General features: G+C 39.4%; 1 protein-coding gene across 2 annotated transcripts in view; it reads left to right on the top strand.

Moving 5' to 3' along the window:
- The window catches only part of ITGA9 (integrin subunit alpha 9), a 305,024-nt gene that overhangs the window by 132,533 nt on the left and 144,840 nt on the right, over window positions 1-27,651 (top strand). For both annotated transcript variants that reach the window (XM_065399121.1, XM_065399120.1), the window contains one exon: window positions 25,580-25,729. In XM_065399121.1, the coding sequence (XP_065255193.1) occupies window positions 25,580-25,729 (150 nt within the window). The remainder of the gene's footprint in view (window positions 1-25,579; window positions 25,730-27,651) is intronic.

The following is a 27,651-nucleotide window of genomic DNA, read 5'->3' as shown; positions in this document are numbered from 1 at the left end:
AGAACCTGGCAGCAGAGAAACAGCACACATTTTTTAAGAAATGTTCTTGTGTCCTGTGCATGATTTTGTAACCTTAAAAACATCGCAACAAAAGTGTCTTGGGTTTTTATATTAAAAATAGGGTCACCTTAGCTTCAGAGTACCTTGTAATCCTCAACTTAGATAAGCAGACCCCTGTGGAATAGTCACTAGATTCCACATACCCAGAAGAGGGCATAGGGTGCTAGTTTGGCCATGGAAAGTGACTTATGTGGACTGGGAGAGAGGGCTGCCAACCTGTCACCCACTAGAGACCTAGAGTAGGAAACTAGGCTCCCTGCTTTCATTCTGAATAGGAGGCACAAGTATCATTAACAGGCTCCTAACTATCTCCTTCAGCAGCAAGGTTATCTACCAGGCCTCAAGGAGTCCATATAGTAGAAAAGGAAAAAACTAGGGCATGTTAGAAGCAACAGAGTCATGAGGCCTCGTGGAAAAAGGGAATTTTACAGAATCGAGAGAGGAGGTTTGCTGGACCTTAAGTGTTCAGCTAATCACGACAAGCTTTTCATAACAACCCAAACTTTTGGGTGTATATCCCAAACACATCCAAACCTGGAACCTTCTGAGGTTTGCAGGTCACTGCACTCCTGCGGAACCCCATGAAAGTCATTGGGGCTCTGTGTAGGCATAGCAATATAACCCATGCAGAGCTCATTGCAGGATTGGGGTATTTCCTTTGTATTGAAAAGCCCATTTGATTCATTATTTAACTGGGAAGAACAGGGACACAACAGTGTTAGTATTTCCCATGAATCACAAATATTCTCATAGTGGCTTGATTTGTTGGAGTACTGAAAAGCCCCCGCAATGTATATTAGTGTAACGTTCACATATAGGAGGGCATTCTGATTGTGCCCTACATTGTCTTGGTTAGAGAAAATAACCTCCCTCATAATTTTCCAAAACAATTGCAGTACCGTTGTTTCTTTCCCTTTAGTTTGGCTTGTGAAAATTATAGGGTTTACCTGGTGGCAACTGCTATAATTAAAGTTGCAAAAGAATTCCAGTTATAGCACCCTGTTTTCACACTATCATAACTTTGCAGAAAATTGACCTTTTGGTGATGAAATTTTCCATGCTTGGTGCCTCTGTGGGAAGTATGAGTAAAATCCCTTCAATAGTGTTTGAGTTCCGTCAGGTTGGAAGAAAAAAACTTTTCCGAATTAAAAAAGAAAATGACATTCTTTTCTATTTCTACATAGATAACCCACTAATAGCTGAATGTATAGACCTGAAATCTGACAAGGAAATAGCTTTCATTGAGGAAGTACCCTTATGACCATGTTTTAAAATTATGGTAGGCTAATAAGCAACTGATAGGCAGCAGCTAAAGTTTTTTAGCAGAGCCTAATGAAGCCCTGCATGTCTTGTGACATCACAGTATACATTGTCCCTGTATGACTTGGCTAGACACCTAGCATGTGTAGTGGAAAGTGCTCTCATGATGCTGTGGGGACAGTTTGCGAGTGACAGATTGTAAATCTCTCATTGAAACAAAGGCAGAAAGCTGCCTTTATGTCAGGAAGTGGAGGATATCAGTGAGAAGTAAAATATGAAGATTCCACAGTATTTTAAGGGCCTTCCATAATGGTTCCTGCCTTTGGTAATATTTTCATGCTGCCATTCAGTTCTGCCCATATGGAAAAGTCCTACAAGTTTAAACAGATGTATGACTAACAACAAATGTGAAGGAAAAACTTGGACCTCACAAAATTAAGCAGAAGCCTTCAAAAACTCTGGAGAAAGCCTAAAATTTCAGGATCATAATTTTTTCATGTCTAGAATTTTCTCCTGTCTCTTGTTTTTATGGAGTTTGCTTGGATTTAGAGATCAATCACAGTGGAGAGTTGAATTGTGATCCTCTCATATGTAGCACCTGACTTTGTGAAATTGGTAGGAGATGTAGAACTCTGTACCTTCCAGGATGAGGCCCTGAAAAGCTGTATGGGAATAGGAGGAAGTCTTGGAAGGACAGTCTTCTAAACGTACATTGTAAAGGTTATAGTAAAGTGTATAGTAGGAGACAGTTGGTACAGCTGTTTTGTAAGATTAGGCGAGTAACTAAAGGTCCATAGGGCTGCTGTGACCAGGGTCCTAGTGGGGAGCCAGCTGTGGTCACTCAATTAGGGTGAACTGCAAAGAATGGGGCAGACAATCCCCATAAAGCTGGTGGATATTCCAATACTTAGATTTACTAAACCAGCATAAAACAGCTTCTGACTAACTTACTGGTTAGTCAGAAGTCCAAACAACACAGTTCCCTTTCCTTCTGCAATATCATGCATTGCAACAGGTTCTTTCTGAGCTTTATTTATGTCCAGAACCAACTTTGGCACAACAGACAGATCACCAAACTCCTTCTGAGTTTTACATACATCCAGAATCACCACTGGCCCTTCAGGAGGATTTTCATACAACCTCCTTTCAGGTAAACTGTTAGACTTCATAGTCACAAGAGTAGAAGCTTTCTCTTCCTTGTTACAAGTTTCCACACTGTTAGCACGTAACATAGTCAAATTATCTTCATGCTGTCCTTGTGCCCTGGCTATGATATCACACCGATCAGACAAAGTTGTCATATCTTTACCCAGCAATACACTAGCAACAGGCAAAATAGAAGCACCAGAATCACTTGGTCTTTGGGAGCTATTTATGATATTAACTGGATGCAACCTAGTTACAATATCATCCCTAGCAGACACAAATTCAGGACCACTTCCTTCCTGGGCTTTAGTTATATCCAGAATCAACTCTGGGTCAGCTGATAAATTTCAGCCATCATAGGCTGGCAGGCTTCTTCTGTCTGCTTTACCCTTTAACAGGCAAAACCTATGACTGGTTTATGTCATCAACTTGACTGAACAAAGTTTTAATATCATCCCCAATCAAAAGATCCCTAGGCAATAACTTCCTTACACCAGCTATAACTTCATGTTTAATACCATTCCATTCACGATGGATTCTGGCTAAAGGCACACTTACAGTAAACTCATAGAGAATTACAATATTTACACTCTGATTTGGTAAATAATCTTACTCTTTGAGAAAATCTGTTTTAACAAGAGTGATGTTAGAAGCTGTAATTTGCCCTAAACAACTTTTAGCATTGACTTTCTACATTCTCTGCACAAGTTATGGGGTTACCTTCACCTGAGCTCACAGTATAAAAGCATTTACATAAAAGGTGGCAACGTTGGGGTAAACTTGGTTACACACAGACAACTGCTTAGTCAAACAACATACCAACATTATTACAAACTGGATAGATTCTATCCCCATCTTTGTTGTTGAGAGGAACTGTTTTTTCAGGATGATACAGTTCCTGTTGTTCCTTTATTCTCTTGAGTTGGAGCTTAAGTCCGTCCATTTTTGTCTTAGCTTGTAGTTCCTGCAATCGAATATATGCCATTTTTTGCTCATGTTCAAAACACAACCATTCTCTTTCAGCAGCTTCTCCTTCCATATCAGCTATTTTTTGCTTTTGTTCACGTTCTAGCTGCTGGTTTCACACTGCAAAGCATTTTCACTGGGTCTGCTTCCTTATCACGGGCAATTAACAGATTTTTCAGTTCCTGCTCTGGGGACTTTTGCTTAAAATACAACCCTCTCTGTAAGCACAATTCTTCCAGGCTTTTTTGGTCATGATCTTGATCATGGGTCACTCACTGTAACTGGTTTTTAACTCTTAAACTCTCCAATATCAATATTAAATTTTGACAAGTGTGTGATTCTGATCCAAAAACCCAATTAACCTGTGGTAATGTGTATCCAAGCACGACTACGCAACTGTGACTGGGGTCACTCAATTAGGGTGAACTGCAAAGAATGGGGCAGACAATCCCCACAAAACTGGTGGGTATTCCAATACTTAGATTCACCAAGCCAGCATAAAACAGCTTCTTTATTACCTTGCTGGTTACTCAGAAGTCCAAACAAGACAGTTCCCTTAAAGTGATCCAGCCTCAGGCCTCCATCCAGGTACCCACGTCAAATATGATGAAAATTTCTGTAAATCTTATTTCATCATATAAAAGAAAAGGTTCTACCAATCCCAAAGGATCGGACACATTACCTCCCAGGTTAATGAATGTTTCAGATCTCACCCAAGTATGCGCTACAGCCAATTCTTATTAACGAAACTAACGTTTATTAAAAAATAGGAGAGAGAGAGTCTGGTTAAAAGATCAAGATACATACAGACATGAGTTCAATTCATTGAGGTTCAGATTCACAGCAGAGATGGTGAGCTTTGTAGTTGCAAAGAGTTCCTTTAGAATTCAGTTAATAGATTATAGTCCAATGTCCAAATCTCATATTCAGGGCGTACCAGCATAACTGGGACCTCAGTCTTGCGACTCAAACTTCCCCTGATGAAGCGTAAGCAGATCTGAGATAACAGAATCAGGACCCCAGGATCTTTTATACAATTTCATGTCCTCTTTGACAAGTTGGAATTTCTTTGTGGAGCAAAAGGTAATTAGGATGACTTTGAAGGAGGTCCATCACCGGTACTTAGCTATACGAATTAACATAAATCCAATTGCTTTTTCCTCCACCATTCACAGTACATTTCAAAGAGAGATGAATACTGAGATATCGCGTGTTTACAATTAATTTAAATGATATCAGAATAAAGCATAGACAGGGATGGTTGATTACATTGTTGACCCTACTCATACATATGTAAATACACAAAACCACAAACATTATCTCCCCACATGTCTTCTGTGGGTTATTTATTTTGCAGGATATTTAACCCTTTCTAGCCACGCGTCATGTGGAGGAACCAGAGGTCCGTAGGGTTGCCAGTTTTGTTTGGATGTATTCCTGGAGGTTTCATCAAATGACATAATCTTTAGTTAAAGATTAATCGTTAATTCCTGGAGACTCCAGGACAATCCTGGAGGGTTGGCAATCCTATCTGGAGGTGCTCCCACATCCCTTGGCTTGAAGTAGTAATAACAAACATCAAATACATGGTTTCCGTGGTTTCCATCATCAGCACCCCCACTATACAAATGGTCCAGCACCCCTGTTAGATGATCAATCTGATTTCTGGCTGCCGTCAAAATGTGTAATTACCATCAAGGTGTTCTTGAATAAGGTTTTTAGCCATTCAGTAATGTGCCGAAGGATCTATTGTCTTACTAAAGGATTTAGGTTTTGCCAAGTCGATAAGCAAGGCTGATGAAATGGGGATAAAAGACGTTGTGGTGCTAGACCACAGGAATACCACACCTCATTCAAATCAGGCCCAAAGGCTATGTGCATTATCCTAATTCGTTCAATGCTAGAGCTGAAAGTCAAATGCTCAACGCTTCTTCTGTGGGTCTAATCAGGAAATACAAAAAGCATATGGTAATGCACATGAATTTTTATTGGGCCTCTGGTAGATTTTTATGAGATTTGCTTAAAATCACTACAAAAGTGATAGAGCATGGCTAGAAGTGCCTGTAATTGTTTTTTGAAGACACTGGGGTCTTTAAATATATCCTCAATAAGATTAGAATTGGCTGTGAAGCTAATGAAAAGGAGTAAAGATCAAACTTCCCATAGCAATCCAAATGTGGATGAGATTCTGACTGATAGCTGGAGACAAATACAAAAGATTGAATCCAAATCTGTCTCTTTTCACAGTTGCTTGACAAATTTATGGCAAATAACATATGCTTAATTGTTTTGCAGCACAAAGGCTTAATGTGAAGATGTTGGAATCCTAAACTATGTTAGGTTATTATCTGATGAGGATATTGATTACAGCTTGGAAAGCCTACCAAATATTTTTCTCCCAGATGTCGTGGGCTGAGTCAGAGGACTCGTATAAACTAATGTGGAATGGTGAACTCTGTAACCATGACAAATAGGAGAGCAGAGCAGTGCAAGGTAATTATTAAGGGCATGATTGTGAAAAGTAGAGTCCCACTTGTCTGTCTGTTTTTGCACATGTTCATGCACAGAATGGGCAGGGGGAAGATTTGTGTGTGCACATGGATAGATAGGCATCTGTTTTAGTCATGTGTGTACCCCAAAATCCATGATTTGTGGGTACAGATATGGTAAATGCAGGCGCAAGGAGTAGGCATGGATGTGGGCATCACTTTGTGAAATGAGACCCTAAAGGTCTACAAAGAAGTGTGCAGAATAATTTGTGCATTGGAATCAGGGACCAGTTACCTTGAGAGATACTGATGAAAAGCAGTATATAAGAGCTAGGTGGTGGTGGTATTGTTGTTGTTATTTATTATTATTAATTATAATAATAAAAGTGACTGGAGAAGAGGGAAGATAGGTAGTGTTTAGAAAATATGAAAAAAATATTCCAAATCTAAGACAAAACTTGGTTTGTAGCATACTCTGCAGAATTGATCAGTAGAACCTCAGAGTTACGAACACCTTGGGAATGGAGGTTGTTCGTAACTCTGAAGTCTGGTTATTCTTTCAAAAGTTTACAACTGAACATTGACTTAATACAGATTTGAAACTTTACTATGCAGAACTAAAATGCTGCTTTTAACCATCTTAATTTAAATGAAAGAAGCACAGAAACAGTTTCTTTATCCTGTCAAACCTTTTTTAAACTTTCCCTTTATCTTTTTAGTAGTTTATGTTTAACACAGTACTGTACTACATTTGCTTCTTTTTGGGGGGGTCTCTGCTGCTAACTGATTGTGTACTTCCAGTTCCAAATGAGGTGTATGGTTGACTGGTCAGTTCATAACTCTGGTGTTCGTAACTCTAAAGTTCTACTGTATGAAACTGTGTTGCTTTTAGGAATTATGTATAAATCACCTGGTGCTCATGCTCTTTTCATCCTGTAATTATGCTTTATTCCCACCCCCATTTCTCTCCAAAAAACTTACCTCCCTTATTGCACTTCAGAAATAAAAAAGGATTATATTTATTTTTGACCCAGATATTCAGATACTTGCACAATATGAAAGGAAAAAGTAGTTTCAGAAAGTAGAGCTGGATTTGCATATAGAGCAGTCCAGAAGTGGGGATATAATTCTAGACCGTTTTATTTCCTCTTACATGTTAAAAATAAACCCTGAATATCCTATGACATTGCAGATTGGTAGAGTAGTTAAAGTAGAGATTAAGGACAGTTTAAAATAGTATTAGGAGTATTTAAAAATAACTTTTAAAACCAGAAAGTTTTCTCCCCCTTTGTCGTTTACGTTGCGTGCCCAGTGTATCTACAAGTGTTTTATGCATAAACAATGCCTGAGCGCTCCGTGTTAAATTGCTGTAAAGGTGCTCTTTAGACTGACCAAAGGCTAAGTGCTTTCATTAAACAAGAAGTGCTGTGGAAGATTTAATGCAACGTGCCGTTTGTCTGCTTCTCCCACAGCTGTCTCTGTGGTTTCTCCCATGGCTCTCAGTGCGTGGAATGCCTTTCCTGAGGTGCTTCTCAAGGCCCCTTTGCATTCACTTCCCTCCTGGATACCATCTTTACAGGGATGCTTACAAGACATTAGCTGACTAAGGGCTGGTCTTCACTATGGGGAGATTGATGCTGCTGCAACAGGGGTCGATTTAGTGGGTCTCGTGAAGACCCATTAAAGCGATGGCAGAGCGCTCTCCAATGGACCCCGCTCTCCGAGAAGAGTAAGAGAAGTCGACCAGAGAGTGTCTCCCATCAACCTAGTCATTCACGTAGCTGGAGTAGTGTAACTTAGGTAGACGTATCCCCGTTGTGAAGACAAGCCCTTAGAATGGAAAGGTTGAGGGGTGGTTGGAAATCATCTCTTAACGTCTCTCTGACATTTTGTTTGTGTTGTTATGCTGTATGCTCTGTATTGTTATGCTGGGCATTTGGCACACCATCTTGTTGAAACTAGTGGGTGTAATAACTACCTTCTATGCAGGCTAAAGGAGGGAACAATTACATGCTCCTTTGTTTAGCACTAGCTGAAACAATGGAAAATTACTGTCCAAGGGCTGCAAAATGCATACATGTAGACATAAAATAATAATTCCATATCTCATCAGTTGCATAGGTAATTGTCTACTTTGCATGTGAAGCTGCATATTTTGCATGCATACTTATGCTCTTGCACAATGTACATATTGTGCAGATGCAATTTGGGCAGAGATTTTCAGAGAAGCCTACGTTTGACAACTGAGCTCGACAGCTTGAATTTGACAACTCTTTGAAGCTCCTTTGAAACTCCCTTCTTTGTGCGTCTATTTTTGACCCCCATAGTCAACACTCAGGCTATTCAAAAGCTGTACTCAATAAAAGCAAATACATTAGAGACGGCAACAAAATGTTTGTCTTTTGGTGACTTGGTGGTTTAAAAATGGGTTTTGGGAATGAACTGAAATGAATTTTTTGTAAAATATAGAAATCCCCGGAGGACATTCAGGGTTGACATGAGTGGATAATAGTGGCACAGGAATGGAAAGTCTGTTTAACTGGATAGATTCATTGGTGTATTGTTGTGAAGGGTCCCACTGACACATAGGCCAGTGTGGGCCTCATAGCTCAGCCTGGTAAATGGCCACGGTTGATTGCACTGTGCAGCAGGCTTTCATTTCTTTCTTTGCTTGTTTCCATTAGGAATTGTGCCCTGCATTTTGGACCTTCCAACCCTCTCTTCAGGTTGCTGTTCTAAAGTACTGCTTCCAACAAAGGGATTAAGTCTCAGGTTGTAACTATTAGTCTGAATAGCTGCAATGTTCACCTACAGCAACAATACCCTCTTCTGAATCGTAGATCTCCATTTAAAATTCTCGGTAGATTCGCTATTAAAACCTGTGTAATTTTGCTTTTGCAAGTAGATAACATTACCGTAGTGTATGTGGTATTTCATATGTGGAATACCACAAATACCTCAACTAGTTACTTGCAAAAACAGCTGCAAAGATTTTAACAGCAACCAGTGTGCATAAATATGTATCACTTTTTTACTTGATTAGTTAGTTTTATTACAATAATTCACTGAGATGGAATAAACTGTAAAATGCCTGCACTGAAAATCTGCTTCTCAGAATCTTTGAGGTGACCTTTAAAGTATTTTTGTCTTTTTTTAAATGTCCTTTTCAAAGAAGAGATGCAATCGTTAATTTGGTCAGCTCTGACGGTAGACCTTGGAGATTATATGTGCTGTAGAACGGCAGTTAAAGGAATGGAAAAGTCAATTGAGGCTATTTCTACATAACGGAAAGGGTTTTCCTTGCACAGGCTTTGGAAAAACTCGCTGGAGGTGGACACCTACCAGCGTAATCTGATCTGTATTTTTCCCTTTTGTTTCCTTTTCAAATGTCATATGCGGAGAGAAAACTCTTCTTTACTGAGGGATAGTGGTAAAAGCCAGTTTCCTTGTGGAAAAGAATTCCACCCACTTCTTTTTTTTTTTTTTTTAAATCTTTCTATATTTTTAACGTAATAGGAAGAGGTAAATAAGCTGCTTGTTTTTTCATCCAGTAACTTAAGAGGTCTCATTTTATTTCTCAGTAGCCTGGCTGAGGTCTTTCCAAAAGGAGACAGCTCACCTGTGGGCGGTGTAAATCATTTTTGCAGTCAAGACTCAACGCCAACCATGTTGCATCTGAGTTTTTTAAAGACATTTTTCCATTCCAGTAAAAAGCTTCTTTTTTATTGAACCTCACCATAGCATTAAGTTCAGGACATATATACACCTTTAGGCAGTTACCAATATTGTGAGTTTTTTATAGTGTGTTTTATGAGAACAGGACATATTTTAGTTATGGTTATTTCATGAGTTCATATTGGGAGAAAGTTGAATTAGAAGTTCAAATTTTAAACCACATATGAAATCAGTCTTGAATTGGAGTGAACCGAAGGAGAGATTGTTCTTACATGTCCAGTTCACTTTGCAGACAAGGTGCTGGTGCAGTGCATTTCCAGAGGATTGTCTCTACTGACTTTGGTTTATATACTATTCCTCCTAAGTTTGGCCAAATGCTCCTGAAATGTAAGTTGTTAGTGTCCCTCATTAGTCCATATCTCTTCAACCAGAGCAGCATCATTCATGGTGTAGCAGTCCTATTTTTAGGGTTCAGAATTTGCTATGGGAAACATTTCTGTGTGATATTAGCCTCTGCAATGGCCTATTGTATTTAGGAGCAAAAGAGATCCTAGCAATGGTACAGGTCCATTCCTAGATGGAGATGGTAAAATTTATTAATGATGCAGAAAATGCAGAAGTATTCAATAAATATTTCTTTTCTGAACTTGAAAAAAATCCCAGAATAATGTACTTGTATCACATGAGGATAATGAAGGACTTTCCAGTCCATTAATAATTAAGGAGGATGTTCAACAACAACGTCTAGCAATAAACATTTTAAAATCAGCAGGGTGGATAACTTGTACCCAAGAGTTGACCAAAGAGATCTCTGACTTGCGGATGTTACTATTTCGTAAATCTTGGAATACCTAGGAAATTCCAAAAGACTGGAAGAGTGCTAATATTGTTCTAATATTAAAAAAAGGCAGGTGTGATGACTTGGGTAACTATCGGCTATTTAGCCTGATATCAATCTCAGGCAAAATTAATGTAAAAGCTGATACAGGATGCAATTGAAGAATTAAAGGCTAGGAAGACTATTAATGCCAGTCAATGTGGTTTTATGGTACTTGTCTTTTTAAACAAACTGATTTCATTCTTTGAGATTACAATTTTGATAAAGGTAACTGCATAGATGTAATAATATATTTTGACTTTAGTACTGCATGACATTCAGATTAAAAGTTAGCACTATGCAATATCAATAAACCACCCATTAAACAGATTAATAACTGTCTGACATCTCAAAAAGTAGTTGCCAGTGGGGAATCGTCATTGAATGTGGGGATGTTTCTACAGGAGTTCCGCATGGATCAGTACTAGTCCCAGTGCTGTTCAACATTTTCATCAAGGATCTGGAAGTAAATATAAAATCAGAGTTGATAACATTTGTGGATGAAACAAAGATTAGGAGAGTGATAAATAATGAGGAGGACACAGCAGTCATACAGAGCAGTTTGGATTCCTTATAAACTGGGCCCATTCAAACAAAATGTGTCTTAACACAGCCAAATTCAAGGACATCTGGGACCAAGGAATGCAGATCAAACCTACAGAATAGGGAACGTATCCTGGAAAGCAGAGTCTCTGAAAGGGTATGGGCATCATAGTGGACAGGCCACTCAACATGACCTCCCGGCGTGATACTGTGGTTAAAAGGTCTAGTGTATTACTTGGATGTATAAACAGTGGAGTGGTGAGTAGGGGTGGGGAGTTGACCTTTGTATACAGCATTGTGAGAACAACGCTGGAATATTATGTACGGTTATGTGGTCTACATTTTAAAAAAGAATATTGAATAATTGGGGAGGGTGCAGAGAAAAGCCACAAAAATAAATTGAGGGCTGGAAAAAATGCCCTACAGTGAGAGACTTGAAATGTTTAATTTGTTTAGCTTCTCAAAAAGAAGATTCAGTGGTGACTTGATTTATGATGTACAAGTACCTTCACCGGGAGAAAATACCAGGCACTCAATGCCAGTGCCAGAAGGCTGAGCTCCAGCTAGGAAGAGCTGAGAGGACGGGCTGTGAGAATAGATTGCGACAGAAAAAGAGCGCTGGCTGTGAGAGAAGACACCAGAGCTAAGTAGGGACTTCTGTGTGGTGATGGACTTTATTTTTGACCCTAAGGGCTGTTAAGAACTATTTTTGCTACTAAACCAGCCCCAGGCAGAGGCGGTGGTAACCCAGAGAGAAACTTGTGTGTGCAGTTGTTAAGGGGCCCTCAAGAATGGGAAACAGAGGCAGGGTGCTGCAGAGTGACCTCTGGCCATGAGGGAGTGCTCAGGAAGGGCTCAGGAAACGGCTGACCCTGTGATAGCCTTGCACGTTTGATGTGAACCTTGAGAAAACTTTAAATAAATCTTGGTTTGAGTTTGCCATGCATTAGTGATCCGTCACCAGTTAATTAAAACTCTGTTTGTATCAGCAATTTGTCCATCAAAGCTTTCTGCAACGTTTTTTTTCTTTCGCTTTCTCTAGATATCTATAAACATTTTTAGACTTCTCATTTGGGGAATATGGGAGTTTAGCCTAGGTTAGGTTACCCATTTCTTTTTTTATCACTACATCACAAGATAGACCTATGATTTAGCGTAGGCCATGCCAGCTCCCTCTTAAAACTTCTGAGAACTCACCTACTCTAAAAAGCATTCTAGCCACCAGTTTACATTAAAGGAAATTAACTGCTTTTTTGGTTACTTTTCTGTGTAAATATTATCGCAGGGATATTATGAGTCCATAAATGCGAGAGGACATGTCCACGAGACAGTGTTTCTAAGATGAGAATCCCTGTTTCACTGGATTGTGCATAAGTACCCGAAACCAACCAAATTTCAAGTTTAAACGTGTAAATTGGAAATCAAACAGCATCACTACCTAGAATACCTTATTTCAGTAATAATGGTATAGTAATTTTATAGTACCATTTCACTCTACAGAATTACAGCCTTCTAGAGTTACACTCTGGTCTGATAAAACAGTGTGACTGTTTTATTAGTGCTTATTTGTTGAAGTTTCTGTCTGGTTTATTTTTAAAGTCATTGGAATTTTAAGGGAAAGCTGTTTTGTTTTTCTCCTGTTCCCACTGAGAAACACCCATTCTTCCTGTTCCCTTCAACTTTTTGAACCAATTACTCTTTGTCATATCATACTATGTCCTCCTAACCCAAACATCTCAAAAACCCAGTCCGACTATTCCGGTTATAAGGCTGTGGAGCAAGAGAATATTACAGGATGTCTCTCTTCATGATTGTCCCTTCGTGGGTGTACAGAGAGCAGTCCTGCGAACTAAAGGAAAAATCTTAACCCTTTTGAACTCAATGGCAAAACTTCCTTTGACTTCAGCGCGGCCAGGATTTCACTCTGAGGCTTTGCAGGCCTTAAACGTTAGATAGTTCATAAAGTTTCTGAAAGGTATTTTGATTCATTTTAACAGTGGTCTATTTTCAGTTAGATTTTGTGTTGGTTTGAAGCATATGATAGAATTAAGAGGCTGTAGTGAGAAAAACATGACCATGTGACTCTTGCGACAATTAGGAAACAGAAGAAGCAGAATGGAAGGCAAAAGGAGGCAGGAGTAGTAGTGCAGAATGTTGATGAGGTGTTGATCAGTATACAGGGACTAAGCTATGTACAGTACCTAGTCCTTGCAGTAATCTGTGAAGAATGTTCTACACCATACACGACAGATACATTTCCTTTTGTTCTTATTTACATTTCTCTTCCCAGCATTATTACCTGGCAGGTAGGATTACAAAATAGTGAATGAGGATTGTCACTTTAGAGATCAGTCATTTCAAATGCTAGATGGTTTGCCCTCCCTTCCACTGTCCTGAGTCATAGGCACATAGTAAAACCACAATGCAAGAGAACGAGCAGTTCATGGTGGAGGTGAAAAGCTCAGTACCTCTCACTGAGGATAAAAGGCGCCCTCTGTATATTTGCACTGTGTTCCCCTCATAAGGTTTCATTTAGCCTTGAGCATTTAATTGCGTATGATGTGATTAGATCTATCATTGTTCTGGATGTGCTGTACGCTTTAAATATCCAGGCCTTTTAAAAATCACATCTAAACAATCAGACTCCCTTCCCAATCCAATTTTAACAGCATGAATTTATCACTATGGTCAAAATGCAGCCTCAAAATTAACACATCCTTCTTACAAACACAGCCTTTCATAATTCTGGAACTGAAGTATGTATATAGTGAGTTTCTAGGTGGGATCTCTATGTTTAAGGCTTTAACCTATTATCATTTGCTCATATAAATGAACAAACTGTTTGTAGTAAGCAAATTACTGACAAATGCTGCCTTGTCTGCTGACGGGCTTTGATTTTTATGAATTGCTTCATTGTTCTAAATTTATTCAAATACCTTCATCTACCAAAATTTCAGCCTGTCGATGGGTTGAGAATTTGGATTACTGCCTGTGTCCGCTGTTGGTGATAGGGTAACTTGATATGTTGCTTCTCTTCTTTGATTGTTTGAGTGTAACTAAAACGGAGTGGGGAGTCATGATCATGTCACTGGGCCTTTGATTCTCTCTGGGGAGGGGAGAGTCGTTTGTGGAGATAGAAGCCAGGTTGGCTGGTTTAGATAAACGTGAAGAGTTCTTAAACTTTTTTCCTTTTTTGGCCACTTGGGTCAGGCCTTGCCTGAAACATCACTAGTAGATAGATAGTCTATGCAGTGGGTTAGAGACAGATTTAAAATGAATACTCTGAGTGCATTGAAACGAAGTGTGGGGGTGTAGTCCACAGCAAGGTTTTTGTGTGTCTAATTTTATAGCTCTGTACCAAAGCTCTGTCCGGAGGCTTTGCATGATTCTGTGTGTGAAGAGTCCAATCTCATACCTTTTTAATCCCATTTAACTGGTTAGCAATGGGTCTTTGGCCTAGGGCTTTATGGTCTTTGACCTAAGGTTTTCCCCATGGGCACTATATTGGTTGTACAGCAATATTTTCATATATCTACCAAAGTTATTTATTAAATATACTAGTCTCTAATTTTTTTATCACCGTTCACTGGAGTCATTGTCACAAACAAATTAATAATTGTGGCATGAGTGTAAACGTACAATTCCTCTTACTCCCTCATTGTCATGGCTCTGGTCAGTTCTTGTGCTGTGTTATGAAGTTTCTTGTATAGAACAATAGTTCGTATATACCCAGGCTATTTTGTTTTTATTGACTGGTCTCTAGTTTACTGTCAGCGTTCACCACAGTGACTGGCACACAATACCTGTGGTGTGAATGTGCGCTCCCAGTCCTAGTTGAGAGGGTGTGGCTGGATCCCCATGAAAGCCGTTCATCAGGACTCTGACTCTGAAGTCTGGGGAACATTTTGTCAGATTGTTGCTTTGTTGCATTATGTAGAATTGCTCTATTTTTAGCTGCCTTTTACTCGGCATCAGCACACAGTGAACAAGTGAAGCAGCATTGATTTTAGACCCTGTGCAAAATCCAGGGGACAGTCCTAATATAAGGACCCACGTTCACAGCTTCACTGTTGCAATGAGGCACTTTTGCTGGCACACCATGGTGATCTGCTGCAGATAAATATTCTCCTTGGGAAAGTTGACTGGGAAAATCAGGATGTTGGCTAAGCAGATGTTGGCTACGGACTTGAAATTTGTTATCCGTGCACATTTAGTATGAGCAAAACTTTTCACATTGTGAACATGAAAATTTATTTCTAATCTGCTGAAACATTCATGAATATTTTCCCCCTGCTATTCATTTGGATCTAATAATTCAGAACTTTCAAAAAAGTTTCACCTTTTGGGTTTATTTTCTAACCAAAGCTGATTTCCTTGCATATAGTTTGAGGGCGAAAAAGCACAGCCATTTTCGGATGAGAGGAGAGTGACTAATAAATCGTAACTATTATTAAAAAAAAAAAAGGAAAAAGAAAAAGAAAATATTTTATCTTTTTCTGAACAGCTGTACCACCCAGGTGGGGTTTGAATGTTGATATTTGGCATGGAAATAGCTCTCATGGGCAAATGCAATGGCTTTTAAAATATAAACGGCAGAAAGACCCTTGTACTATCTAACTCTAGCTATATATTTTTCAAATTCCATTACCAAAATAAATTATGATAATAAATATCCGCCACCTCCATTTAATAGTGGAAGAAAAGACACATGGTATCTCTTTCCCCCTCTCACCTCCATTCCAGAGTTTGTTAGGTGTCTCTACTCCCATGGCTGAAGGAAGGAGCAATATTTTTGCATGTAGATCATTTCAATAGTGGTAATTTCAAAAAATAATCTTTCTTCCTTTTGGAAGCATGCCAATGGGAGATGATAAATGCCATCCTTCTGAAGTAGTCAGACTCTCTTTATCTCAATTACATTCATAGAAACACACTTCATCAATAAACTCTTTCTTTGCACATCGCTTTCTGTATAAGATTTCCAAGGGCTTTATTGTCAGCTGCTAAACTGAATTAAAATAGGATTGGTGACGATGTCATGGTTGCCATCTCTTCACCCGTGCATATCCTCCTGTCCTGTAGATTGTTCTCCTGGCTCTTATTCCTGACTCAGAGCTATGTAAAACTTTTTTTTTTTCATTCAGCTGTTTTATTTATGACATTGGGATTAAACAGAACCCTTATATTTGCCCTGTACATGTGTTTTTAGTAAAGCAGTATTGATGGGAGGCTTTTTAACACAGCAGTGTTGTAGAGGTCATCAACTGGGTATTGTCAAGGATCCAGATCTGGGTCTTATTTTAAAGTAAAGCAGTATTCAAAATGCTTTAGTTGTGTTTCCTAGCAGTCTAGATTTTTGCCTTTTTTCAGATTTCAACCATATCTTCATCTACCTCAGACTATCTCTGGAACATTTGTAGTATCAGTGTTTGGATACGTAAACTGCCTCCAAAAATTATGAACTCATGTTTTTCACATGTTGCAAACGGGGGAGACAGGTTGATCTTGCTTGGTCCATGTGGGTTTAATCTACTGATTTTACTGTATGTCAGTCCAGTGACCTGCTGGATATGTCTCTCTATTTGTAATGACTCATTTAATATACATATAAATATAGGCAGAGAGCAAGATAGAGACCAGGCAGTATATTAACACTAAAGGTTGCTATGCTATTTTGGAAAACAGCACTGTTTGCATTATACATCCTGATCTTGTACCAAATCTGTCATTATACAGAATGACCGAAGAGCCAAGGATGTGAGACTCCTTATTACTGGCTTTGTATAATCAGGACTGTTTGTGTAGATTATGTAAAAGCAGCAAAGAGTCTGTGGCATCTTATAGACTAACAGACGTATAGGAGCATGAGCTTTCGTGGGTGAATACCCACTTCTTCATGCATGCATCCGAAGAAGTGGGTATTCACCCACGAAAGCTCATGCTCCTATACGTCTGTTAGTCTATAAGGTGCCACAGGACTCTTTGCTGCTTTTACAGATCCAGACTAACACGGCTACCCCTTTGATGTGTAGATTATATATTTCATCAGTTTTTTGGAAGGAAAGGTAGTTTACAAAGAGATATGTAGTTAGATTATAAATAGGTGTATAATACAGCATTTGGTATTATTTTTAAACAACATTAAAGATATACTATATAAAGAGAGATTGGTGGGTCTATAGAGAATCTTTTATTAGCAGTATATTAAATGTGGTAACTTCCCTGAAAAAGTAAGTATACATGTTAACACAGGCAGATTCTGATTTAATTGTCTTATCTCAACAGAGGCTTCCAGCCCTAATCAGAATTTGTGAAAGCTTAAGAAAGGGCTTAAAATAAATATTGTACTATCTGTGTTCATTCCTGGAGTCTCTTCCTTTATATTTTTCCCAAGTTCAGGCCTGATTTTGACAAGTGCTTATCACCTTTCAGACTCTCATACAGAACCAACCTAACAAAGGATCTATCTGTCTACATAGGTAGGAGAGGGCAAACTGTACAATGCACCTGGTATTGCTACCAAAACCAGCTTGAGCTCTGAAAGGCAGCTTCTCCAGAAAAGACTGAAAAGTTTCAAAACCTCGAGGTCAGGAGATGTTCCCTTTCCTTGCTACCTTATTTATTTATTTATTTTAAAAAAGAAGCATTCTCTCACCAAGTGGGCTACAAAACGGGGAAAAGGTAGGGATGACAAAAAACTTGCTAAAAAGAAATTTGCGCACTGAAGAGACCTGGCATTCAAAGAAATTACAGGTAGGAACATTGAAAAACGACGCGAGCAGCATCCAGAATTTAATCACAAAGTCTTCAATAATGAACTGTAAAGTAAAAGTCATAATGAATGCACTAACTAATAGCAAAAATTAATAGTCACTAAAAACCAAAATCTACCTGCATTGACATCAGCAGAGTTGTATTTGGGGCATATTTGGCTCACTGAGTTTTCTCCTTATTGATCATTCTTTAAGAACTTTCAGTGATATGCAATTGCCAAGTATTAGTAATGCTTTACATGTTATAACAATAACTAACTCTTCCTCTCAACTCTACTGGGAGGCAAATATGTAAATATTATCATTATCATCCCCAATTAGCTGATTGGGAATCTGAGGCAAAGGGTGAAGCGACTTGCCCAAGTTCACGGAGTAAGTCTATAACACAACTGGGATTAGAACTCAGAACTAGAACTGGTTGAAATTTTTCATCAAAGTGATAGTCTAATGAAAAATGCTTTGTTCACAAAACTGAAAATTTCCTCCCTGGCTGCTTGCCTGGCAGGCTCTTGTCAATTTAACTTCTTGCCGGTGAGACTGACAAAAGCTGTCCTGGAGCTCTGCCAAGGCAGAGAGCCTTGACACTGTGCTTCCCCAGACAGAGCGCCCAGCGTCCCAGCTGTCTGCCTCTCCAGTTCCCAGAGTTGGGGTGGAGGCCGGAAGGCTTGAGTGCCTGAGCTCTCTACTCTCCAGCTCCCAGAGCTGCTTGGGGCCAGGGAGGCTGAAAGTGACCAGAGCCTTTCTGGTGCACAGCTGGGAAGCCAAACAATTCTGTTTTGGTTTTTCCAAATCAGATTTTTTTCTTGAAAACCCTTCCTGTGAAAAATGTTGCATTTTTGCCATTTTGTCCTGTGTTTGGGATGACTTCCCCCCCCCTCCCCCAACCATGACATTTTTCACAGGAAAGGATTTCCATTTTCCAGCCAGCTCTACTCAGAACTTCTCAACTCTCCATGTGCTTTTTCTTCCAAAGTGTAACATGGCCCAGTGCTTATGATGTTACCCTTTGGTTTCAGTTGTATGTGTAATACAAGATTCTCCTTCAGCTTCTCCCTTTTTTTCCCCCAATGATGCCCATACCCACATTTGTAAGGATAAGTTGCTGCCCTAATGGAAACATCTGTGTGAAAGACTTCCACAGTCTGGGAAGAGAATAGGAAGCATTCTGCTTTTCCAAACTGCAACTCCGAACAGCTTTTGGGGATAGGATTCCTATAAGTTCACTTTTCATTTGCTATTTTAAACTTCAGAATTCTTCACAGTATGTATAATGATTAAAGTGTAGCAACAAAGAAATGTTTGTGTACTTTGACTTTGTTAAGCATCACAAGATCCTAAAAGAAAACAGAAGTGAGTATTATTGGAACATTAGGCCTCTTGATTGAATTCAGATGCTATTAATTACACACAAAGTAGCCAAAAGTATACTAACTGTGATTTAGCCTACTGTATTAGCCTTTTAAGTTCTACTTCACCCTTGGAGCAGTATGTCTTTTTTTCTCTCCTTGCTATGCCAGTGTCTACTGTACACTATATGAAAAGAATAGCTTACAGCTACAATGAAGACCACATCGTTTCTGAGGAATGTGTATAAACCTGTTACATCTTCCATTTGCTTGAGAGATGCCTGATTTCAGGTGTCCTCTGCTGGGCATCTAAGTGGCCTCCTGAACTTAGAGTGGGAGGCACAGCAGTATAGATGCGACAAAGCTGGAGCTGGCATCCTAGAATTCCATTTTTCAAAAGAGAATTCTGTAGGGAGAGGGCCAGGGCACCTAGACTGGTGTTACAGACTCCCACCAAATAGGTCAGGTGGAAGTGGGAGGGAAAACTGGCTAGTAGATAAGGGAGGTGGCCCAGGAGAGTGGAATGGATAGATTGTGGGGAGCAGAGACTTGTATGTGTGTAAGTGTCAAAGTAAAAGCTCCTGGGAGTGAGTGACATGCCAAGGGTTTAAGATGGGGCTTGGCACTGAGTGACATACACAATCACGGGGAGTGTTGCATTCACCAGGGCAACCAAGTTATTTAACCATTTATTCATTTTATTTAACCAGCTGCTTGAAGGAGGAATAAACATTTATTCTATTGCTCCATTTGCTCTACTGAATTTTGTAATTGGAACAGGCTTAGGTCCCAAATGGCATCTGGATATAGAGAATTTTGGGGCAGGCTGAATGGTAATGATCATTCATTATAAATTATCATAAATGATCAGATGTAATGTGGGAATATTCAGTGCAATGCTTTATTGTAGAAGGATAGGTGCTTTTTTAGAGATAAAAGGCAATAAAAGGCAAATAAACATTTCAGAGTTGTGTTTTAAAATTAGGCTCTTATTTATGCACCTAAATCAGAAGGGCACTTTTCAGAAGCGGAGAGTAAGCAAAAATTCCAGTGGGATCTACAGGTTTGGGGAAGGTCTGAAAGCCACAGAGGAAATTGGGAGTTGTTGCAGGGAAGGAAATGCAGAAGGAAGAGAGCCTGGAGCATCACAAAGATAGGGAAAGGGGAAAGAAACTGAGAAAGAACTTGAGGAAGGAAGAGGAACAAAAGGCAGAAATAGCAGTGGTCCTAACAGTGAATATATTTTCCTGCAGAATGATGCTGAAAGTGACTTAATTTTAACAAAAGATTTTGTTATTATTTAAGAGTCATATTCTATCCTTGATCATTGTGGGAGTCCCCTTGTAGATTGAGGGGGGGTATATAACCGTAAATTTACACCCCAGCCCATGGGTTGTAATTAAAAATGGAATTTGGTGTTCTCCAGTACTCCTGCTGAAGACTTTCACATTAAGGAGGAGCGGGTATAGCAGAGTGTGGATTAGCTATGACGATTGATTAGTCTCGTATACAATCCCCTAATTGTACTGTGGCAGTGAGCTAAAAGAATTTGGAATTATATGCCTTGGCAACTGCTCTTACCATGAATTATCTGATTGTGAGAGTGTAAATCCTGTTCTTTAAATAAAACTGTGGCCCGTTCCATGTGGATTTGTCTGGGATGTCAATATATGTGTGCTTTTTGGGGCAGTGACTTTAGTTTTGAGAAGGAAGCAGATGCAATAGAAGGCAGTGTTTCTGCAGAAAGTGGAGTGTGTTCCTTTATTTATGCTGCCTGAGGTGTCAGGCTGTGCATGTGAAAGGCTCAGAAAGAGTAATCCCTTCTAGCCACCACCTGCTGCCCTAGAGAGGGAATTTTTTAAAAATATATTAATGAAATTACAGCTACTGGGGAATGTGTTGAAATCAAAAGTTATGTGTTCACAGTCACAGTGTGATCATCGAGTTGCAGTTGCGTTCCAGCTTTAGTGACTTTCCCCATACAAATGATGTATTGAAGCCAATGAAAGTTTCAGCTATGAAAATGAGGGTGTGTGTGTGTGTGTGTGTGTGTGTGTGTGTGTGTGTGTAATTCACTTGCTTTCTCCTGCTAAACCAGAAAAAATAATGTAGAAATATATGATAGTGCCAGATTTCAGATCTTATCTCACCATTTTTATATTTCCCTGAGGTAGCTGTTTTGGGAGAGGAAAGAGCAGTCTGCTTTTCGTTAGTATGAGCTTTCAGGAACATAATGTTATTTTGAAACTACGTACTTGCTACATTCCTAAATGCTCTGAAAACCAGGCTATGCTTCTTTGAAAGTTCTCATCAGTGAGCTAATGCGTACTAGGAATAAATCCATGTGCACCATACAATATGCTGTAGAACAGTGCTTGTCCACACCCAGTCTAACTGAACCTCCTCTTTATCCAAATATGGGGATGTCCACAGAGGAGGCAGCCTGGCTTGCAGGAAAGAGCAAAAGCTAGGAATTGGGATTTTTGTAATCTGAATTTGCTGTGTGATCTTGGGCCAATCAGTTCACCTCTCCCGTGCCCCATCCACAAATATAACTAAAGATACAGACCTAGCTTTGTTTTTAGGGTTTTAAAGGTATAGACCTTTAAATATTCAGTGCTGTATCAGTAAGCAGAGTAATGTAGAGCTATTAGTAGTAGTGACAGAGCCCCGTTGTGCTTGGCACTGTACAAACATATAATGAAGAGATGGTCCTTGTCCCCAAAAGTTTACAATCTAACTGTGGGTATGTCTATACTGCAATCATGGTGTATTATGGAAGGTCATATAGACATACCTGAGCTAACTTTAATCTAGCTCTCTTGGATACCAGTAGCAGTAAAACCATGGCAGTGTTGGCTTCAGCATGGGCTAGCCACATCCATATTTACCCAGGATTCCAAGTGGTTTTGTACATACCATTTGTGTGCGCATGTATGCACTAAGTATTGTTAACTAGAGGGTTTGTGATTGTGATTACGTTTTTAACTGATAAACACTGATAAAACCCCATTGATTTTAGAACAATGAAATTGGTGTTTATCCAATAAACAACAAAAATGGTTATTTGTCTATACTGAGCAGTAATGTGGACTATGGGGTTGTGATTTCTAAAGCACACTGACATGTTGCGCATTAATTGGTTCATATACACTACTTGTGTGCACAAAAAAATCCCTAGTGTGCTTTAATTCAGTGCTGTTTGAAACAGTACTATGTTAAAGCGCACTAAGGAATATTACAAAGAGATTACTCATTGCAGTATATATTGTAATACGTGCTATAATATACATTGCTCATTACAGTATAAACAAAGACGGAGCCCTGAATCCCCCCATTTTTTGGACATCTACATACAACTCAAAAATAAACTCTGAAAAATTAAATTAATAAACACCAAAAAACCAGAAGTCCTAGTTATTTCTTCTTCTTCTTCTTCTTCTCTGAATCCCAGTTACACAGTTGAAACCCTGTTTATCACTGTGGTTTTGATGTCCACTGAAACTTTTTGGATTTTTTTATAGGCTGTGATTTGTCAGCAGTTCTTTTCAAGATGCAAAAATGGCTGTGCCTTTTGATACTTTCTCCGCATAGATGTGTCATGGTGAAAAATGGTAAAGCCACAGAGCTGCTTGTGGCCCTGATTTTTGTTAACAAATAATTGAAATTAGAGCTGTACAAGTGATTAAAAGAGTAACATAAATGAAGCTGATTTGACTTAAGGGCTTTGGAGCGTTTTCCTCGAATCTGGCTGTCATCAAAATTTCCAAGTTTCCTTTTAGAAATCAGAATCACTTGGGGTTTAATGGGAACCTGAGGCATGTGCCATGAGTGTATGATTCAAGTGCCAGGAATGAAATGTTCAGCTGGACCAAAGTGGAGGAGCAAAGTGAGATTATATCCGAGAACAGTATCAGAGGGGTAGCCGTGTTAGTCTGGATCTGTAAAAAGCAACAGAGAGTCCTGTGGCACCTTTAAGACTAACAGATGTATTGGAGCATAAGCTTTCGTGGTGAATGCCCACTTCGTCGGATGCATATCCGAGAACAGTAATCTTTCTAATGTACTTGGGCACATTTTTCAAAGCATCATTACGTAGTTATGTCCCAGAAAAATACATGTGGTATCTGAAGAGAGAATTGCTTTCTTGCTGTGTTTTGAATGTAAGTATCCTCTAGGAGATCTTTTTAGTGTCTCTGTAAGAATATGAGTAGAAAGAGGAGAACATGTGGTGTAATTAATAGCTGGGCAGGATTCACTCTATCAGCTTTAATTAAAGACAAGTGGGTATGTGAAATATATTTCCCTCGGGCTATGCTGAGGGAATATCCACACATAATTATATCCACACACATAATTAATCTGGCTGCTGGAAGTCACAATTTCATCACTGAAAGAAAGCAGAAAGAGACCTCAATGAACAATAAGGGCACACTTCAACATCCACTGAAGTCACTGGAAATATTTCCAGTGACTTCAAAGGGCATTGGATTGGATCCTCAAGGTTCATGTTAATGTTTTGAAGTAATTAAGAACTTGATTTTTCCATATTGCATTAGTAGGGCTGGAAGAAATATAGGTTTTATCCCATTACCTGTGCTGTTAATTGGTATGTGTTTACACAGGTGGTTGGGTACATTTTAGTAAGATTGATGATTTGGCTGGGAATTTGTGTTTTGCTGTTATAATATGGATTTATTCCGTATAGTCTCCTTTTACTTTCTTAGATGTGTATACAGTGTGCCTGTATGTTCATGCAATATTGTTTTAAGAGATATTATATATGTGGTGTTTATTAAAACTCCATTAGCTATGCAGGTTTGGGCACTCTTATTATTTAACATTTTGTATACACTATAGCACCATAGGCATTCATGGTGATCTACAGAAAAAGTAAAGGAATGGTCCCTGCCTCAAAGAGCTTACAGCCTCAGCTTAGGGTACTGTAACTGGACTCTGCAGGGGATACTTGTCGGGGTTGGTAGTGAACCAATCGTTGCAGATCTTATTGGAGGTTTGGCTGTACAGTAGAGTATGCTGTATGAATGCCCATCCACCCAGGTCCCTAATGGTTGTGGATATGAGCTGATATTTTGTTAGCTTGGCTAGAGTCTAAACTCTGACTGATTTTTAGGAGGTTTCTGGGTTCCAGTCAAAGGATTTACAAAGCACTAATGCTTGCCTTGAAACCGACTTGAATAGGCTACTTGGAATGCTGGGTTGGTGCACTGACTCTTCACCTCTGGAGAACTAATTGCATCACATAGCTACATAATTTGTCATTATTGGCAGCCCCTATTCAGAAAAGACCTCTTGCCACTTGCTGGTCAGGACTGGAAACTTGGCCTGTCTCTAAGCTTTGCTTGCATGTGCTCAAGGGAGTGTATTTATTTTCTCAATTTCATATGCATCAAATTCATAACTAATATTTTAATTAGATAGACAAATATTTCTCTTGAATGTTTATGAAAATCTGGAATGTTTGCCATTTCTTTACATACACATATTCAGAAGTCTGGTTTCAGAAAACTATATTAAATAGTACGGTAAAGAGTGTTTAGTCCTACCTTTTCACAGAAAACAGAATTCAGGCTCCATATGATCTGTGTCAAGGTGGTGTGAATTTGGTAGCCTTGGTTTAATGCCGAAGGGAAAGCAATCCATATTAAGGAGCTGTCCCTCCAAATATAAGTAGTGTGGCACAGTTTAGTACAACTGGCAAGTCTTTTTTGTAGTAAAGCCAAAGAACTTGGTGGTTAAGGAAGTTGAATCACCCCCCTCTCTTTCCAGAGGTGGTTTTTCTGCCAGGCTAAGGTCGATTTCAGGGCAGTGTGTGAAAGATGAAATTTCCAGCACTGCACTTGCGAAGTCTTCACATTTGTAGCCCTGTCTGTCCACTTATTTTCCCAGCATGACCAAAACAAAGTTTTCTCTTTTTGATGGGAGGGGTCAGCATTACAGATGTGCTGCCTCTGCATCTGACAGGTTTCAAATAGAGATGACCCAGACCCAAAGCCCTGGATCTGAAAGCCCCTGAATATCACAGAATTTATGGTTTGGTTCCATATGTTTCATTGTTAATGTCAGGTCCTTAGATTCCACCCAAATGGCCTGATTGATTTATTTTCTTAAGTGCAAATTTTGATTCCATTGAAGTTAGTAGCAAACTCTCTGTAGGTTTCAGTAGAACAAGGATTTAGACCATGAAGCCCTATTTCATAGCTTTATAACTGTTTTGATCCTCCACCTAATTCTGGTAGAATGTATCAATTAATTTTTGGCAATGAAAAGAATGGGTTGCCTGTAGATGCCAGCTACCTTTCCCAGCATCATCTTAATATAAGTTCTGAATGTGCTGTTCTCTTTCTTGCTACTTACCTGTGCACATATGCGTTATTGAGATGGTCACAGGCAAATAATTCTCTTGTTCATTTACTTTTACAGAGACGAGTCAAAGATGTGATATCCCCAATTGTGTTTGAAGCGGCATACAGTCTGGGGGAACATGTGATGGGAAAGGAGGAGAAGGAACTACCTGCTCTTAAGCCCATTCTCCGCTGGAAGAAGGGAGAGAAGATAGCGCAGAGAAATCAGGTCAGGCCTTGATGGTTCTCCCCTCCCCCCCCTTTGCCATGACTCTGTTCCAAGTAAAGGAAAGAGATGTTATCTATTCTGAATTGGCAACAGAATTAAACATAGGAAGTGATCGCTGATCTAGAAGTGTTACTGTTGTCAAAGCTTTTCTTATTGCCCAAATCATTCAGATTTTAGGTTGTGCTGGGTAAGTGTATGCTGCCGGAGAGACATTTGTCCATGCTACGGTCTTTTTATTTTTTTATTTTTTTAATGTCCTAGTGTTGCTAGTATCAGGGCAGCTCTACCATGTTGTGTAGACCTGCTCTGAGTGACTTTAGGTAACCTGCCCCCATTCCAGCCCCTTCATGCTGCGTAAAAGAGATGGAATGGTGAAAAGGGGCTCTAAAAGCCCTGGTTCCTGCCAGGGGAGAATTTCCACCCTTTCACAGGCAGCACAGAAGACAGCTGTAAGGCTGCTCTCTGAAAACCCCCTAACAAGCCCTAAGAGTTGAGGGGCGTGTCTGGAGTGAGGCTGCATGTGGCAGCCCTGTCAGGAGATTCCAGGGAGGCTGTAATTTAGACACAACTTCAGAGCTGTCTAAGTTTTGCCGGGGGGATCTTCAGCCCTCAAAGCAGCCGGGGATTGGGAGGGGGCAAAGATCATTTAAAGCTGCTGTAGGCCCTCTCCCCTTGGACTGTGTGTTCTGTGCTGTACCTGCTGGAGGAGCAGCACCATATCGCCTCTGTGGTGCATAGAACACTGGCAGCCACTATTTGCTCCCCACAACTATCCCTACCTGTGCTGCATTGGTTTGACAATGGTGGGACTTCCTTCAGAAAAAGTCACGTGTAGCCATATATTGGTAGGGCCCAATCCTTCTCCCATTCGGTGCAACTGGACTTTTTACATTAGCCTCACTGGGAACAAGAGAAGCCCCTTAGTTTTCAAATACTCTTTCTTTAGACAGCTAAGATCCTTTAAATACATCTTCATATAGTTATACTCTGAATGATCTGGCATTTATCATGAATGTAAAGCATTTGTTTTATCAGGAAGCCTCTCAGCATTCTAGACATTTAACAATGGATTGTCAGATCTGGCTTTAACCTGTGTTGGAAAGTTTATCACAAACTATATATTCAGCGATGCATTGTCATGCATAATGTTTCCTTCTAACTAATAATAATGGTGATATGTTTTTGAAGTTTTCATGGTGCTCAAATCTACAGGCCCCTGAGTTGAAAGGCATTCAACTAAAAGTTAACTGAAACTAAAATATTCCAAGATACATTCTTTAGTACACATAAATGTGTGTTTTGACTTTATCTTCCATTTCGCCTTTAGCGCTTGTATTTATGGATATGCAGTATTCAGATAGGTGCATTTTACTTTGAAAAGTTAATTTAAAAAAATTGAATTAAATCCAACATTATTTAGAAATATTTTTCTAAAGGGGCTTTGCGTGGCCAATATATGCATATTGTATTCTTGCAGATATAAGGTGGGAATTAGTTGCATAGTGGAGAGCTCTTACACATACAGTAGGGCTGAAAACTGAATCCTTTATTTAAGTTATGTCGGAGAAAAACACAGTTCTTACTTTTTTGGTTGGGTACAGCAAAGTCAGATACTTTATTCTCTTAAGCAATTGCGTAAAGGGAGAGAGTGCACTAGGACACAGGGTCTCCCCCTCCTAGGCAGGTCTCTCATCAGGTAAACAATTACAGCAAGCATTTATACCTTTTGTTACAGACAATAATAAGCAACAGCTGCATTTTGTTTATACATAGGTCATCTTGATATTTTATTTTTCTTACTTATTTAGACTTTAGTCTACCATGTTGGCTACACATTATCTACACAAGGTCGCAACAACTTCTTACACAGTTCTTTCCCACTCGCCTTACACAATTCTCGCTTCTACAAATCTCGCGTTATT

The sequence above is a fragment of the Emys orbicularis genome, chromosome 2 (assembly GCF_028017835.1).
Source record: "Emys orbicularis isolate rEmyOrb1 chromosome 2, rEmyOrb1.hap1, whole genome shotgun sequence".
NCBI classification, from domain to species: Eukaryota; Metazoa; Chordata; order Testudines; family Emydidae; genus Emys; species Emys orbicularis.
The sequence above is the reverse complement of the archived record's forward strand: the minus strand, read 5'-3'. Positions and strand labels throughout refer to the sequence as shown.